The sequence below is a fragment of the Garra rufa genome, chromosome 13, assembly GCF_049309525.1.
Source record: "Garra rufa chromosome 13, GarRuf1.0, whole genome shotgun sequence".
In the NCBI taxonomy this organism is placed as follows: Eukaryota; Metazoa; Chordata; class Actinopteri; order Cypriniformes; family Cyprinidae; genus Garra; species Garra rufa.
Genome location: NC_133373.1, coordinates 40,987,306 through 41,004,958, shown reverse-complemented (window position 1 = coordinate 41,004,958; position 17,653 = coordinate 40,987,306). Strand labels below are relative to the sequence as shown.

The following is a 17,653-nucleotide window of genomic DNA, read 5'->3' as shown; positions in this document are numbered from 1 at the left end:
AAATGTGGTAAATAATATGCAAAGGATTTTTATATCAATTGGTACATAAGAAACACACTGTTTGTAATTAACAGAATTAGCAGAAATAGACTGAAAGATGTAAAACAAACTGAAAGAAACTGGAAAAAGCACTTTCTAGTTGTGGGAAAAATCCAGTGTATCAGAGCGTGACTATCTCTCTGTATTGTATTTTACTAATGATACATTTCCACGGACTAAAGTGATGGTAGGAGGAACGCTTTCTGCTTTAAGTTGTCCTAACCCCCATCACGGATCACAGGATTTCAAGAAAGACAACAGACACACGGCTCCAGGCTCAACACTCACACAACGGGGTCTTAACCGACAATGGAGGACAAGGGGGCGCATTTCCACCCTGCTGTTGTCTGCTTTGATATGCGAGTGTGGAGGGCTTTAGAAAGAGCCAGAGCGATTGATTACTTCACATTGGCTTTTGTGTAGATGGGGTGGAGCAGTGGACTCTGGGATTACAGACAGATAATGCCACCGCAGTGAGGGTGTGGATCTGCCCTCCAGAGCCATTCAGCAGTCACTTTAACACACACACACACACACACACACACACACACACACACACACACACACACACACATACATTTATTCATTATCTTCCCGCCTTAATCTCAGTTCTAGGTTCATCAATACTATAAAAGATTGAATAAATCCATCAAATTAAATCTTGTAGTGCAACCCTCTTCATTCTTCACAAATTCCCATAGTGCACAGTACAAGGTTAATACTTTTGCTATTATTACTTTTTTTTTTTTTTAAGAAATTAATACTTTTATTCAGCAAAGATGTGTGAAATTGATCAAAAATTGCATGAAAGTGATTAATAAAAATTGCTTTTTAAAATATATCAAAGTTAAACACATTCGAGTTAAATTCTAATAATATTTCACTATTTTATTACAGTGTCATAGAATTATTACAAATTTTACAAATTTTTTTATCAAAAAATTAAGCCTGGCTGAGTATAGAGATTTAAAAAAAATCTGGCCACAAACTTTTGAATAGTGTGTTTGTTGTTATCAAAAAGTTTCTTTGATTTGTGTTTAAAAATTGGAAAGCTCCATGGCTTCATGTTGTTACCCGTCCTGTGGTGAGGAGATTTGACTCAAGCTCTTGTTCTCTCACTGAAATAGTTATTATGCAAAGGTCCTTCTAAGGACGGTTAAGAATGAGGACTTTATATTTGCATAAAGAAGTTACATATGAATGACAGCAATACAGAGTCAGTTAATAAACAAATAAGCATTAGAGCATATAAATCAATGAACAAAATGTGCTTGTGATGTTAGTTTGCTAAGGCACACATTACTATTACTATTGTGCTTGAGATACTTTTCCACTGTTTTCAACAAGACAGACCGTAAGTCATTTATTTTGCAAGTGTGACGTTTCGATCATATACACTACTAGTCAAAAGTTTTTGAATAGTAAAATGTTTTTTGTTTATATATATATAAGAAGTCTCTTCTGCTTACCAAGCCTGCATTTATTTAATCCAAAATACAGCAACAGCAGTAATATTTAAAATAACTGCTTTCTATTTGAATATATTTTAAAATGTAATGTATTCCTGTAATAAAAGCTAAATTTTTTAGCTTTAAAAAATTCAATTTATAAGTCTTCAGTCTCACATGATCCTTGAGAAATCATTCCAATATGCTGATTTTTATCAATATTTAAAACAATTGAGTACTCAATTTTTTTCATGATTTTTTGGAATAGAAAGATCCAAAGATCAGCTTTTATCTGAAATATAAAGCTTTTGACATTAAACACTATACAAATCAAAAGTCACTATAATATTTTTTGGGGGTGAAATAAATTATAGAAATTCATTTTTTTATTTAACAAGGCTGCTTTAAATTAATCAGAAGTGATGATAAAGGCATTTATAATCTTATAAAGATCTCTATTTCAGATAAATGCTGTACTTTTTAACTTTCAATTCATCTAAGAAACCTGAAAAAATATTTTTTGAAGCAGAATATTGGAATGATTTCTGAAGGATCATGTGACTGGAGTATTGATGCTTAAAAATTCAGCTTTGAAATCATAAGAATAAATAAAATTTTAAATATATTTAAATAGAAAACTCTTATTTTAAATAGTAAAAATATTTCAGAATTTTACTGTTTTTGCTGTACTTTGAATCAAATAAATGCAGGCTTGGTGAGCAGAAGAGAATTCTTTAAAAACATAAATCTTTTGACAGGTAGTGTACATATGTAATTTTTGGTTCAAATTAGTTTCAGAAGCATTTAAATATTTGAATTTTTAAATTATTTAGAATTTTTTTAGAAAAGTTTTTTTGACAGTTATGAGTAATTGTATTTGAAATTATTTTTTTTTATTATTAAGTATGTTATGTGATGATATATTTAAATTAGGGCCGGGACTCGATTAAAAAATTTAATCTAATTAATTAGAGGCTTTGCAATTAATTAATCGAAATTAATCGCATTTTAATCGCATGTAAATATTTGACCTGAGAACAGTGAGAATTAAGATTTTTACATGGATTTTTATTATACCATTGAATAATGACTGAATACATAAGCTTAAGCAACAAAATATTGTTTATTTTTGTTCAACCAAGTCCAACAGACCAGTGCAAGATTGCCATTATGTGTAACAAGAGGCACGTTCTTTAACCAGTCTTTCATTCCGAGAACTCTGCTCTTGTGTTTGCTTAATTATGCATTTAAACGTTAATGACCAAACACCAAACCACAAACACAAAATCATTATAAATGTTGCTGCACATGGAATATAAGGCGGATAACATTAAAAAAATAGTTTTTATCAGGTTACACACTGATTATTTATCCCTCAAACCCCTTTCTCTACCTGTCCGTTGGTCGCGTATATCCTCCATGTTTGTAGTTTTTTAACACTTTATGCGTGTTTGTAGTTCTAATCGAATCCTCGTTCACGGCGCAGTGTGTTGCGGCGGGCAATATTAACAGTTAAGAGTGTGCATTGATCGTTAAGTAGTAGACCATCCGGGAATCTATGGAATACTTTTTAAACATACTACGATTTGGGACATACAATACTATTTAGGACGGACGCAGCTTCTTTGGTATAAGTTCTTTGGCTTGTCTGAACGCTAGTTTGTGCTCCAGTATAATCGGTCCGCCGAATCTCATCCTGTGAGAAACGTTCCACGGTGCAAAACTTAGTGCGATTAAAATGCGTTAAAAAAATTTAAAGCGTTATTTTTGTGTAATTAATTAATCTAAATTAACGCGTTAAAGTCCCGGCCCTAATTTAAATATTAAGTATATGCAAAGGACAAGGGCTTTTTTATAACAAAATAAACAGAAAATATTATTTAGGTCTATTTTGAAGGTAAAATATAATTTTTCAGATGCTTAGGTTTTTTTTTTTTTTTTAACTTAGACTAGTACATTCTAGCAACACACTAAAAACACTCACAGGACTGTAGCAATGCCGTAGTGTTTTGCATGGACCAGCACAACTTTTATGCATCATAAATCAAAGGTAGAGACTGCAGTTGTTAGATAGGGCTGTATTTATGGCCCTTACTGGAGAAGACATGTTCAGGTTAATGAAGCATCTCAGTCTGAATGCAGTGCAGCTGTTTCTGCTGATAACACACAATACGTCTTCTGTTACCTCATCACAGTAATGATTTGCAAGTAGCTAATGGGCTCAATGTAAAACACAGGACCACCCCAGAGACCGTAGTCATTTTGCTCAAGCTTTTTAAGTGGCTTTGCTTCCGGAAGCAGTTTTGTAATTAAGTTGATCTTCACCTTTAAGATTCAAAGTAAAAAAGTTCTTTTAAGTTTTTTAAAGTTGTTGTGGTTAATGTTTATTATGAGGCAATGAACTATGCACATGGTATTTGAAGATTTCAACATGTTTTGTGGTATTAACGTAAAGATTAGTTAAAGCAAGTAGGTTTTTGTTATATTGCAAATGAGAAAGTGAAAAATGACACATTCCAGATGTATATATTAAGAAACGTCAGCATTACGGACGACATGCTTGAGCTCTCAGGGTCAAAGCTCAGTGTTACTCAACACCCATTCATATTGTCATAATGTGAGTCGTCATAATCATCAGATTACAGTGTTCAAATCTCGTCTGGGCTATTACCTGGCCTAGCCAGTTTGAGTAAAAGGGCCTTTAGAAAGGTTATTAACGCAAAGGCATTTTCTGTGACAAATTGCTAGCATTAGCGGTGGTTGCTGAGGAATCCTAAGCATTTCCACTGGCAGCTACAATTACTGTAATTGTTGCCCCATAATGAAATTATAAAGCCTCCTTAGTCAGAAATTAATCTTTTGTGACTAAAAACATGCATGCTTTATGTTCAGTGGAGATCTGTCTTAGTAATTTTCAAATACCAGAGCAAACAGAGATGAATGTCTACATAATTACAAACAGGAACAAATTAATTACATTTTAAAATACTTTAATATAGAATTTACAAAAAATTGTAATATTTTGACAATATTATTGACCTGGGTTGTATATAATTTTGCTTATTTAAGAGATATACATCCATTACCAGTCAAAAGTTTCTGAACAGTGCATTTATTTGATCCAAAATATAGTAAAAACTAGGGATGCATCGAATATTCGGCCACCGAAAGACTTTTATCACCGAAACAACATGGCCGAAATGTTGACGCAAACAGAAACCGCAGCCTGCACGTTCTTGTCTGAAGCAACACGTCTGCGGTGTGGACGTATTTCAGTATATCCGAGAAAGACCCACGGATAGCGATTTGCAAAACTTGTAATGCCGAAATTTCAAGAGGGGGTGTGTCTGCAGTGGTGCGTGCAGCCAGTGATGAGAGCAGAGATCGAGCTTTCAGTGAGTGAAAAACAATGACTTTATGTTTGTGTTACGTCGCAATATTTTAAAGATGTGTCTTTTCTATATACTGTATTTTTATAAATATTTATGTTTTAAACCATGGAGGTGAGCCAATGTATAGCACACAGGCAACGTGAAAACTGCACAATATGTTACAGTGAAAGTAAAAACTCACAGTGCTTTCAGTATCTGACATGCATTCTCTCAGAGACAATGAGAGACGATTATACTTCATATGCTGATATTAATTTAGTCCCCTAATATTTTTCTTGTGCCCCGAACATGGTGGGAAAAAAATAAAAAGAAACGTATTTTGTTTAAGGTTTGTTTTTGAAAGTCGGTTCTTGAAATAAAGCTCTTAATTTTCATTGATAACTGCAGTGTTATTAGGGGTTAAAAAAAGTCTTAATTATGATTTGGGGTGGTCTTAAATGTGGGGACTGAAAGACAAGAATTGCGATGAAACTTCAAAAGGCTATCCATTGAATAAATCTGAGCGCTGCACGTTTCAAACTCATTTGCTGCGCTGCTTTGTGTACCATTCTGAAAGCTCCTCCTGCTGGAAGAGAAACACGTAGAGTTGTAAATGTGAACTGATGGATCCACAAGATAATGTGTTTAAACAATTAAAATTTAAACAATTAAACAATTTAAACAAAGGCAGTAAAATATATGTATATGTTATTTAAGTAATATAATACTTGATTAATAATAATTGTTTAAATTAATATAATTGATTTATTCTTTGAAACTTTATTATTAAATTATGCAATTGCAATGCCTTGATTTTAGTAAGATTAGTACACAGTCATAGCCATTAATGCAACGGTACTAATAATTGGAATAATTCTTTCGGTGTTTCGGTTTTTGGTTTTCGGCCTTGGTTTCCTCTTTTTCGGTTTCGGGAAAGAATTTTCATTTCGGTGCATCCCTAGTAAAAACAGTAAAATTTCTAAATATTTGTACTATTTATTAATATGTGCTTTCTATTTGAAGATATTTTAAAATGTAATTTATTCCTGTGATGAAAGCTGAATTTTCAGCATCAAAACTCCAGTCTTCAGTGTCGCATGATCCTTCAGAAATCATTCTAATATAATGATTTGCTGTTCAAGAAACATGTTGTATTATTAGTATTTGATTTTTAGTAATTTTTTTTTTCAGGATTCTTTGATGAATGGAAAGATCCAAAGATCAGCATTTATCTGAAAAGAAAAGCTTTTGAAACATTATACGCTATACCATTCAAAAGATTCGGGTCAGCATAGCTTTTTTAAAGAAATTAATACTTTTATTTAGCGAGGATGCTTTAAATTGATCAAAAGTGATGATAAAGCCTTTTATAATGTTACAATAGATTTCTATTTCAGACAAATCCTGAACCCTGAAAAAAAAATTCTACTCGGCTGTTTTCAGCATTATAAAAAATAAAGAAATGATAATAAATAAATAAGCCGCAAATCAGAATATTAGAATGATTTCTGTAGGATCATGTGACTGGAGTAATGATGCAAAAAATTCAGAACTGAAATTCACAGGAAAATCACTGGAATAAATTACATTTTAAAATATATTCGAATAGAAATCAGTTTTTTTAAAGAGTAAAAATATTATGAAATTTAACTGTTTTTGCTGTACTTTGGATCAAATAAATGCAGGCTTGATGAGCAGAAGAGACTTCTTTAATAAACTTTAAAAATCTTACTGTTCAAAAACTTTTGACTGCTAGTGTAACTCAAAATGAATATTTATTTTTCTTACTGTACAGTAAAATGTTCTAGTTTTTTTTTTATTTTATTTTTTTAGACAAAATAGTATTATTAATTTTTATCTGTATTGTTTTACTGGTCTAAAATTCAACAAAAAAATCACAATTTAGATTAATTTTAAAGGAAATTTTTGATAAAAGACAAAAGGTGAGGCCAAAAAAAAATCATTAAAGGTTGTGTATGAGTATAAGAACATCTTACAGGCCAATCTCTGTCCTCTCTTTATGTCCCTTCATTATTTTGACTGAATGCTGTCTGTACTTTCCATTTCAGACATCAGTTTTGTGTAAAGCAGCGGTGCATGCTGGGGTCATCATGGACCAGTTCGGAGGACCAATCACATTGGAGGAGCGCCGAGGGCTCAGTCATTACCCTGCGGTCAGAGCCAACGGCATCCAGTCAAAAGAGTAAGTTATTACAGTGGTTTCTGTGGTCTTTCTCAATGACAGAAGCTTGAAGCCTCAGATTTTATCTGTGCTACAGAATGCTTTTATACCTTTAGGTGAGTCAGACATCAGCATGTGGGCTTTCCCACTACATCAAAAGGACTAAAATGTTGATGTTTACACTTTTACAATTGAAATATGGGGAAAATATGCAACTGTTGCCTCATCCACTTCCATCCTAAATGGATTTCTATCAACATGTGTTTACTGTAAGTTTGCCAGGGAAGACGGTTAGATTACAGTTCGAAAAATTGAAATATCTGTCTTACGAGTTCCCTTGACAAGACCCAACATGTCTTATTCCCGCACTTCATCTATCGGCTATGGCTGAATGTGACCTTGCTAGGTTCTCCGGCGGTACAGCAGTTATTATTAAGTAGTGCTTCCTGCCTTGTTTAGTGTGATGGATGATTCAGGCACTACCTAATGTCAGGGATACTCTGTCTGGACTGTTGCGGGTTCACAGATTCGTCATTGGGGAATTGGGGGGCAGGTCGAGAAAGAAATCGAGATTACCTCTCGTTATAGTCTCTGAGGAGTGCTTGAAGTGTCCATTGAGGAGTGATTTATTAGGAGGACAACAGGCAGCTCTCTAGAGCTAGATACTTTGATCCATTTAAAACCTGGTGAAGCCTTACAGAACAAATGCAGATTAACATTATTTTCCGTCTTTTTTGAGCATCTATTAATTGGATTAGTAGATAGAGAAAGCAGGAAGTGATGAGGAGAAGAGGAAAGAAAGGGGATCATGAAATGCACCGTTTTATTTTTTATTAAAAAGAGCTAGAAATTATAATCACAGCACTCTTTGTGATAGTAAATTGACTTCTGTTGGTTACTGGGCTTTCCAAATAAATGTTATTGTGTGGCAGTGCTGTTGTTAAGGGTGCTAGGGAGTTGTTATGCTGTTATTGGGGTGTACTGATAGCTTTTTATTGTGTTGCAAAGCTTTTAATGTGTTCTTGGGTGTTCACTATTGCTATGCAGTTACTGATACCCCTTTTCTATAGAGACGGATCGCATTTAGGCTACGGCCACACTGTGGGGGAAACAATCCAACGCTCTCCATTGACTTTGTATTGCAGGAAGCGGACTCCTTGTCATTTCTGACTTATAACAAAAAACAGAACAATGTCTAAAAGCTGCTATGAGACAAGGTGTACAGTAAACAAGCTAAAAACACAGAACTACATTTTTATAAGCTGTCGACCCAAAAAACAAGTGTTTAAGGACACAAAATAGTTGTAGGTGTCAGGATATTTCACGTTGGGCCTTTCAGTTGGATCATTTCTCCAACAAAAGGAAGGTAAGGGAAAGGTGCACTGACATAAACCAATAAAATTGAGTTTCTCAATATATCTCCTCCTTTCAGGGTGGTGAAATAATCCTTTGACTTTAAAAATAATGAATGTTTACTGTCGCCGTTAAATTTCCCTCCAGCGGGCGTAGTTCTCAGAGTAATATGACACGTTGCGCTCTACTTTTGTGTCCTTAAACGCTCGTTTTTTAGGTCGGCAGCTTATAAAACGTAGTTTTTTGAGTTTTTTTTAGCTTGTTTACTGTACACCTTGTCAAATAGCAGCTTTTAGACATTGTTCTGATTTTTGTTATAAGTCAGAAATGACAAGGAGGCAGCTTCCCACAATACGAAGTCAATGGAGAGCGTTGGATTGTTTTTCCTCCCGGTGGGCGTGGTTTTCAGATTATGACGCGTGTCTCTATTGACCCGGTTCAAGGCTCGTGGCCCATTTGCAGTCAGGCAAACTGGAAACTACTATGAACTGGAAGAAACAAACAATGATGTAATGGGTTTTGTTGCTACATGTTGTTTATGTGACTATATATTATGTGGTATGTAACCACTCTAAAAACCAAGTGTATAAGAAAAGCTAACAAATGGCAATTTCGAAGAATTATAACTTACCAAAAAACCTGTCACTCAGGGTTTGTTTGTAGCATGGACACTGTTGCTGAATTTAGTGTGCTGGTTAGCTGACTAATTGGTCGTTGTCCAAATATTTTTTTGGTTTTATTGTTTCATCCACGGCTGCTTTTTGCAGAGTCCTTTATTCAGGTTTCTGCAGACCTTTTTAAGTTTGTTAAAGGGATAGTTCACACACAAATGAAAATTGCCCTATGATTTACTCACCCTCAAGCCATCCTAGGCGTATATGACTTTCTTCTTTGAGACGAATACAATCTGAGTTATATTAAAAAAAAAACAGGAGCTTCTCTTCTTCTCTTGAACTCGTGTTGATTTTTTGTCCAAGTCCAATAAAGTGCATCCATCCATCATAGAAAGTGCTCCACATGGCTCTGGGTGGTTAATAAAGGCCTTCTGAAGTCGTGTGCACATTCACGAGAGGGTGGCGTTCCAGCGGATGGTGTAGAATATAGGCAAAATGTAAGCGCCGGTGAGTATATGCTGGTCTCGCGAGAACCAAGTTTTGTTTAAAGCAAACGAAATCTAGTCATCTCTTGGCTTAAATCGAAATCCTGCAACAAATCCTTGTTTTGTAATTGGTGTTTTGTTTTGCTCTTCTCTGCGCTGCATTCATCACTTCCACATTCGTCACTGTATTCGTCTACTTCATCTGTTGGAACGCTACTCTCTAGTAAATATGCGTACGACAGTTAGCGGAAGCTAGAGATTACGGTTTACATAGTTTTTTTTTATATGATGGATGGATGGATGCACTTTATCGGAATTCAAAAAATCAACAGCCAATCACTGCTATTATAAAGCTCAAAAGTGTCAGGAATTTTTTTTATATAACTCTGACTGTATTCATCTGAAAGAAGAAAGCCAAATACACCTAGGATGGCTTGACAGTGAGTAATTCATGGGATAGTTTCCATTTTTGGGTGACTATCCCTTTAAGTTAATTCTCAATTTGTTAGCAACCAAAACTGTTGTTGTTCACAAATGTGTTGGCGCTACATGTCTCCGCCACGCCTCCTGCATCACTAGTTTTAGGGTTCCAGCTAGGGATGCTCATTTCGGTTAATTTTCCTGACCGACAACCGCTGCTTGTTATCCGAACATTAACCGTTAACTGATACAATTAGAATAATAAATTAGTTTAAAATAAAAATAGAATGCACGAGTATCTGTGATGATACATTAAAAATACAAGCAAATGTTTTATTTTAACGTGCAAACAGCAGCATACAGAGCAACAAAACCAACTGTATTGACATATACTTAAATTATCACACATCAGCAGCGGTTCTGAGAACAGAGAAAATCTGAATGGAAAAAAAAGAATAATATAAATAGGCCTACACTAAATATGTATAAATTAAATAACTACCTAATAAAGATGACAAAACTAAAACACACTGAATCCTTTTATGCGCTTTGAAGAACTGTACCGGTCTTATTCTTCTCGTCGGACACAAAAATATATAGCAGGCCAGCCAATACCTCAGTGTGCCTAGTTTTTAACATGTCCACATGCTGTACGGATAGGCAGGACCGCTGCCTGTTAACTCTTAGATCCGCGAAAAAAACACCATCACAAAAACCCTTTCAATTTGCGGTTCGGGACTTCCATCCACTGTCATATGCGTGAGGAGAAGCGCGTGTTTTACAGCGTTCAGCAATAGCCAATCACAGACATGTATGTTGATTTGATTATCACTGTGGCCAATCACAGGAGGCTATGTTACAATCCACTCACCAACCAAAGTGCCGGTTTCAGTTTTGCTGACTTCTACACTTTCGCGAACTCTCTTATTAAAACAAAGAAAGTGTTGGCATTATATAAATAAGAGATTAATTGTGCAGTGTAAAGGTTATTTTATTACTTTTTAATAAGTTTATGAGATTGCGATGAACTACTCTAGGATGAGTGATAGCTTTCCAGGGATTGTAACGGGAGCGCCTATTGCGCACTTTCTAGACTATAATTCATTCAGAATTTGAATACATTCACTCACGGATTCACTCTCTGATAACCCAATAACGCCACTTGCCATTGAGTTGCATATACTACATCAGTTTACTAAGTAAAGGTGAAGCAAAATATGTCTGTACAGCCACACTGCGCGTGAGTAAACGGATAACTTACAAATAGCATTATTTCTTTCACCATGCAGCAAACGTAAAAAAAAAAAAAAAGAATAGAAAAAAACCCTTTTAAACCGTTTAACTGATAGTAATAATCGGTTAAAATTCTTACTGTCGGTTAACGGTTAAACGGTCAATATGAGCATCCCTAGTTCCAGCTCAGCAAGTTTTTAGGCCTGGAGTTGAACTGCTTTTTCCGGCCCGGGGCCCTGTTTTCTGTAGTGGAAATGCGCAGAACGGTTCAACAACGAAGTAGTTTTTAGTGCGTTGCTGTTTGATGTCTAGCATGTTCTGGGTGTTTACTTTGGCGTTGCTGTGCAGTTACTAGATGTTCTGAATGGTTTTTAGTGCATTGCTGTGTAGTGTCCACCATGTTCTGGGTGTTTACAAGGGCTTTGCTATGCAGTTACTGTATGTTCTGAAAGGATTTCAGTTAAGGATTTAATAATATTATCAATATCGTGGTATCACAATATCAAACTGTCTCCGATATTATTGTGGTTACATAGCGATATGAAACGATAGGTCTTCCAGGCAAAAAGTGTAGTTTTTAAAATATATTTAAACTTCTTATTCTAACATAAAAGGTCTTTAAATTTGTGTTTTGGGCCATTATGCTTTGGCACAGTATCTGTCAAATTAACTAAAACCAAAAGCACAATATAACTTAATCCCTTCATCGAGTTTTCAGCGTGTTTTCGCTTTGTGTTTCAAAGCAAAGCTGTAGTGCTTTACTCTAGTGTAAAGCAAAAAATATATACCTATGAAATATACATTTATTTATTTATTTATTTTTTACAGAGAAATTGTTTTACAATATATGACTATTACTGTCATTGGAATAACAATAATATAAAATTGTTGTTATTATTATGTTTTAAAACACCAGTGTGGATGTAATTCAGACTGAGACAGTATAATCCAAATAAAAGAGGTTGAGTCCCCTTTAAAGTTCAGGTACAATCAATTTACTGATCTTAATTTTGAACTTCGTATCGTGATATTAATGTTTTGTGGGATTTTGCTATCGTTACATCCCAAATTTCAGTGCATGTGTGTGTTTTTTTTTTTTTTTGAATATTTTATTTTTGCTTTCGAACTGTTACATAAACAAAAGGGATGATGCAGGTTCATAATTATTAGTGCATTGCTGTGTTGTGCAGTTTGCTGGAACATTCAGAATGGTTTTTGATGCGGTACTTTGTGAATACTAGGGTGTTCCAAATCGATTTTAGTGCTGTCTATTGTGGTCTGAGTGTTTAGAAATGCATTGCTAAGAAGTTACGGGGTGTTCTGAATGGATTTTATTGTGTTGTTATATTGTTTCTGCCTGCTAGAGGAATTCTATTTAGTTACTTGGGTGTTCTGTTTGTTTTTTAGTGCATTTCTGTGTGATTGCTAGGGTGTCCTGGATGTGGGGTTATATACACAGTATATTTTAGAAATCTGACCCTGGACCACAAAAGCTCAAATAGCACAGGTATATTTGTAGCAAAGGCCAAAAATACATTGTATGGGTCAAAATGATCTATTTTTCTTTTATGCCAAAAATCATTAGGATATTAAGTAAAGATCATGTTCCATGAAGATATTTTGTAAATTTCCTACCGTAAATATATCAAAACTTAACTTTTGAATATGCATTGCTAAGAACTTAATTTGAACAACTTTAAAGGCAATTTTCTCAATGCTTAAAAGTTTTTGCACCCTCAGATTCCAGATTTCCAAATAGTTGTATCTTTGTCAAACAATCAATGGAATTTCAATAGAAAGCTTTTTTATTATGACTGGTTTTGTGGTCCAGGGTCACAAATATAAGCTAAATCAAACTAGAGAAATAGTAATAATGTTGCTTGTCTTGGCAAAATATTAATGCATACGAAGCTGGTGAAGTTACACAGTCGGATTAGCCATTTATTTCAAAAACCAATTGATTAGTCAAACTAAATCCATCAACTCCACACTAAGGAGATTATGTTGATGATGTAACAGTCCTCGGGGTCTGCTTTAACCTAACTGAATAACGTCAATCAATATCAGTTCCTGTAATTACATTGCTTGGGTTTTGATCTTAGGCTTTCCACATGTTTTATTGCACATGCTCAAACTGTTATTTCAGTCTGGCGACTCTGATCAGCACTTGATTCATTTTTCCGTTGATTTTATTAGATTATATTTCTGTCACCAGCAGTTTATAGCATATATTCCCAGGCATCAGACATTTATTTATTTTTTTGCTGTTGTTGGCACGCCACTCGCCGTATCCTATTTCGGTTCGTTCACGCTGTCGTAAACCACTTTGTACCCTGAACTCTGAAACGGTTTGCTCGACTGCCATAAAAGTAATGAAAAAGTAATCACATCCAGGAAGCCTGTGATAATGACAGGTTTTTAAGTAATGGCTGACAGAGATGCAATTTCCCAGCCTGTTCCTCTCTAATTACCAGCACACTGCTCTTTTCACCGGCCCAGCTGTACCCCAGTTCTCCTGTCAGAGGGGGAGATGCGGGACGCATTCAGGGAGGTCCTCTGACTTTGGCAACACAACGGGGTTGACAATGGGAATCTCCCTTTTGGCTCCTGTAGGCATTACTTTCACATGACAGGGCCTTAATTAATCACTGTAATAATGATCTTTTGTGTCTAAAATGATCAGTGCTCACTGATATCTTTGTTTTTCCTTGTCTTTCAGTGGCTCGTTGTCTGAATCCCTCTTCACATTTGTGACAAACGGTAAGCACTTTTGTTTTATGGTTCAACGGTGATGTGAATTGCGCACACATATTGGTGTAGAATTAATCCTATTATTTCCTGAACCGTGTTGACATGATTAGTTTTCGCCACCTGCTGTTATTCCTGCTGCCATTGGGTTTTACAGTTTTGTTTGACTGGTATATTTGCACCTCTGCAAAAAAGGAAGTAGCTTAATTATCTTGTGCCAGCCCAACAGGTTTTTTTTTTTAACCAGTTCGGATATGGGAAGCCCTGTTTGCTCTTTATCAGGGTGAATGGTAGGCGTGGGAATATCTTATCACCCGAGTCTGGCACAGACCGGTTGGCATTTACCTGTACTGACGCGCTTCATGTAGCTCTGCAGAAGCTGATGAATCAAACTCTCACAAAGGTTGCCAAACGTGTACATGTGCCAACACATGCACCAAACACGGTTGTGCAGGCTGCTAAATTGAGAGTAGCTATGTTTGCATCACCCTATTTTTATGCGCATTTGAAGCATCATATCAGAAACGAAAAAAAGATTGTTAATTTGCAAAAAAGTTAGGTGGTTTTTGAAAAAGACTTAACTCGCATTTGTCAACATTTTATATAGACTACCAGTCAAAAGTTTTTGAACAGTAAGATTTTTAATGTTTTTTTTTTTTTTTAAGTCTCTTCTGCTCACCAAGCCTGCCTTTATTTGATCCAAAGTACAGCAAAAACATTACAATTTTGAAATATTTTTACTATTTAAAAAAAAACTGTTTTCTATTTGAATAGAAATGTTATTTATTCCTGTGATTTCAAAGCCGAAATTTTGCAACATTACTCCGGTCACATGATCCTTCAGAAATCATTCTAATATTCTGATTTGCTGCTCAAAATACATTTATTATTATGTTAAAAAAAACAGATGAGTAGATTTTTCTTTTAGGTTTCTTTGATGAATAGAAAGTTCAGAATAACAGCATTTATCTGAAATGGAAATCTTTTGTAACATATAAATGTGACCCTGGACCACAAAACCAGTCATAAGGTTAAATTTGACAAAACTGAGATATATACATCATATGCAAGCTCAATAAATAAGCTTTCTATTGATGTATGGTTTGTTAGTATAGGACAATATTTGGCCGAGATACATCTATTTGAAAATCTGGAATCTGAGGGTGCAAAAAAATCAAAATACTGAGAAAATCACCTTTAAAGTTGTCCAAATTAAGTTCTTAACAATGCATATTACTAATCAAAAATTACATTTTGATATGTTTACAGTGGGAATTTTACAAAAAATCTTCATGGAACATGATCTTTCCTTAATTTCCTAATGATTTTTGGCATAAAAGAAAAATCAATAATTTTGACCCATACAATGTATTTTTGGCTACTGCTACAAATATACCCCAGCGACTTAAGACTGGTTTTGTGGTCCAGGGTCACAAATGTCTTCATCATCACTTTTGATCAATTTGAAACTTCCTTGCTAAATTTCTATCATTTCTTTCCCCCACAAAAATATACGGACTCAGATAAATGCTGGTTTTTGGATCTTTTTATTCATCAAAGAATCCTGAAAATAATGTAATTAACTGTTTTAAATATTGATGATAATAATAATAAAAAATGTTTATTGAACAGCAAATCAGCATATTAGAATGATTTCTGAAGGTTCGTGCGACACTGAAGACTAAAGTAGTGATGCTGAAAAAAATGTAGCTTTGATCACAGGAATAAATTACATTTTAAAATATATTCAAATAGAAACAGTTATTTTAAATAGTGAAAATATTTCAAAATTTTACTGTTTTTGCCGTATTTTAGACTAAATAAACACAGGCTTGGTAAACAAAAGAGACTTCTTTAAAAAAAAACGTTAAAAATCTTACTGTTCAAAAACTTTCGACTGGTACTGTATTTATGTAAAACGTGGTTAATTTTGACTATTTAACTTAACTTGAAATATGTTGAATCACAAAAACTGTTGAATACAATTCTGTCATTTCAAATTCAGTTCCAAAATTTTAATTCTATTTTCAAAATTCTGAAGTCTAATCAATTTAAAGGCACCCGTTTCCTAAATTCCATAGGGTGTGCAAGTACAAAATCCACTTCACCACTACACTCTTAGTGTAAAGAACATTTTAAAATCTAAAGATTCTTTTGTGAATTGGAGAGGTGAATTGGTTCTTCATGGAAACATAGGCGCCAATAAACAACCTTAATTTTAAAAATGTTTTTCCTACCGACAACCTGGATGCATTGACTGTTTACTATTTCCTTCAGTGATGCACACAAGCTTTACTTCACTGTTATTATAGATTTGTTGAAGTACCCCAATCGTGATGACCCTAATCTCTTCTGGTCAGAAGTGGACTTGTGTTCAGTGTGCATTGATGTATTGCATAAGTTCCTGATGACAGGAGTTGATAGATGTGTGGACGTCAGTCGATCCATGTCAATTGATTCCCATTAATCCAATTAGCTTAATGCACAGCCACGCACCCAGCAATGACTGCAACCATCAAGTGAGCATCCTACCCTCATCAACCCCTTAGCCAGATGCTAACACTCACAAACAGTATCTGACAAAACCTGTGAGATATCAAGATGCAATTCTGTGGCGTTTTATGTATTACTAAATACTCAAACGCATGTACAGTGGAATCCAGACACCATGTTCAAATTCAGAGATTAAAAATCCCGTTTCAAAGTTTTTAGAATTTGGAAAAAATTAGAACAAACAAACAGAAAAATGTGAAATAGAAAAATATGAAACTAAGAATTTTCTCCAGCATTCACAGACTTTTGGACACCACTGTACTTATAATGAGTGTATAGAAACTTCAATTGGGGATCTTTCCTGACCTCCTGCTGAGATTTTCCTCGTCTCCCCCAGAGTTTCCTCTGTCCACATATGCTAAATGTGTGGAATGTGATAGTGTTAGCCAAATCGGGACTAAGCGACAGGATGTTTTAGTCCTGTTTTTCTCTCTTAAAAGGAAGTGGGTGTCTTTCCCCCCTCTTTTATTGTAATATTGTTGTGTTCATAGCACATACGTCTTCATTTAACTGTACACATGGTGGGTATTTTAAGAGCTCAGGGCTTCCTGTTGAGTCAGTGTACACGTAACTGAGTTTTTGCTGCACATGTGTGTTTTATTATGCCAAAAGCAAGTGCTAGACATGACTAGAACCAACATTATTCTCTTTTGATGTTTTTTTGTTTTGCTTTTGTGAATTTGGAATTCATTACTATGTCACCATAGTCGCACATGTGGCACAAATTGCAAGAAATATGATGCTCACACTGCCATTTTAAAAGATTTTAGTATGGTTTTCAAAGCTTGGATCAAAAATACATTAATACTAGGAATTAATATTACAATTAAAAATGCCACTTTTGGATTTTAATGTACACTACAAGTCAAAAGTTTTTGAACAGTATTCCTGATTTCAAAACTAAATTTTTAGCAACATTACTACAGTCACATGATCCTTCAGAAATGCTGCTCAAAATTTTTATTATTATTATGTTGAAAACAGCTTAGTAGATTTTTTTTAAGGTTCCTTTGATGAATAGGAAGTTTAGAAGAACAAATCTGTTCAGAAGTTCGGAATAATAATAATTGTATAGTGTATAATGTTATAAATGTGTTTTATTTCAGATAAATGCTGGTGTTCACATCTTTCTGTTCATCAAAGAATCCTAAAAAAGCTTACTGTGAAATATTTATAATTTAATAATAATAAAATTTTAATAATAATC

At 34.5% G+C, this 17,653-nt stretch overlaps 1 protein-coding gene across 2 annotated transcripts in view; it reads left to right on the top strand.

Annotated features, from left to right (window-relative positions):
• Window positions 1-17,653, top strand: part of dcbld1 (discoidin, CUB and LCCL domain containing 1) — a 56,947-nt gene that overhangs the window by 19,794 nt on the left and 19,500 nt on the right. For both annotated transcript variants that reach the window (XM_073816376.1, XM_073816375.1), the window contains exons 6-7: window positions 6,928-7,061; window positions 13,865-13,905. In XM_073816376.1, coding sequence (XP_073672477.1) covers window positions 6,928-7,061; window positions 13,865-13,905 — 175 coding nt within the window. The remainder of the gene's footprint in view (window positions 1-6,927; window positions 7,062-13,864; window positions 13,906-17,653) is intronic.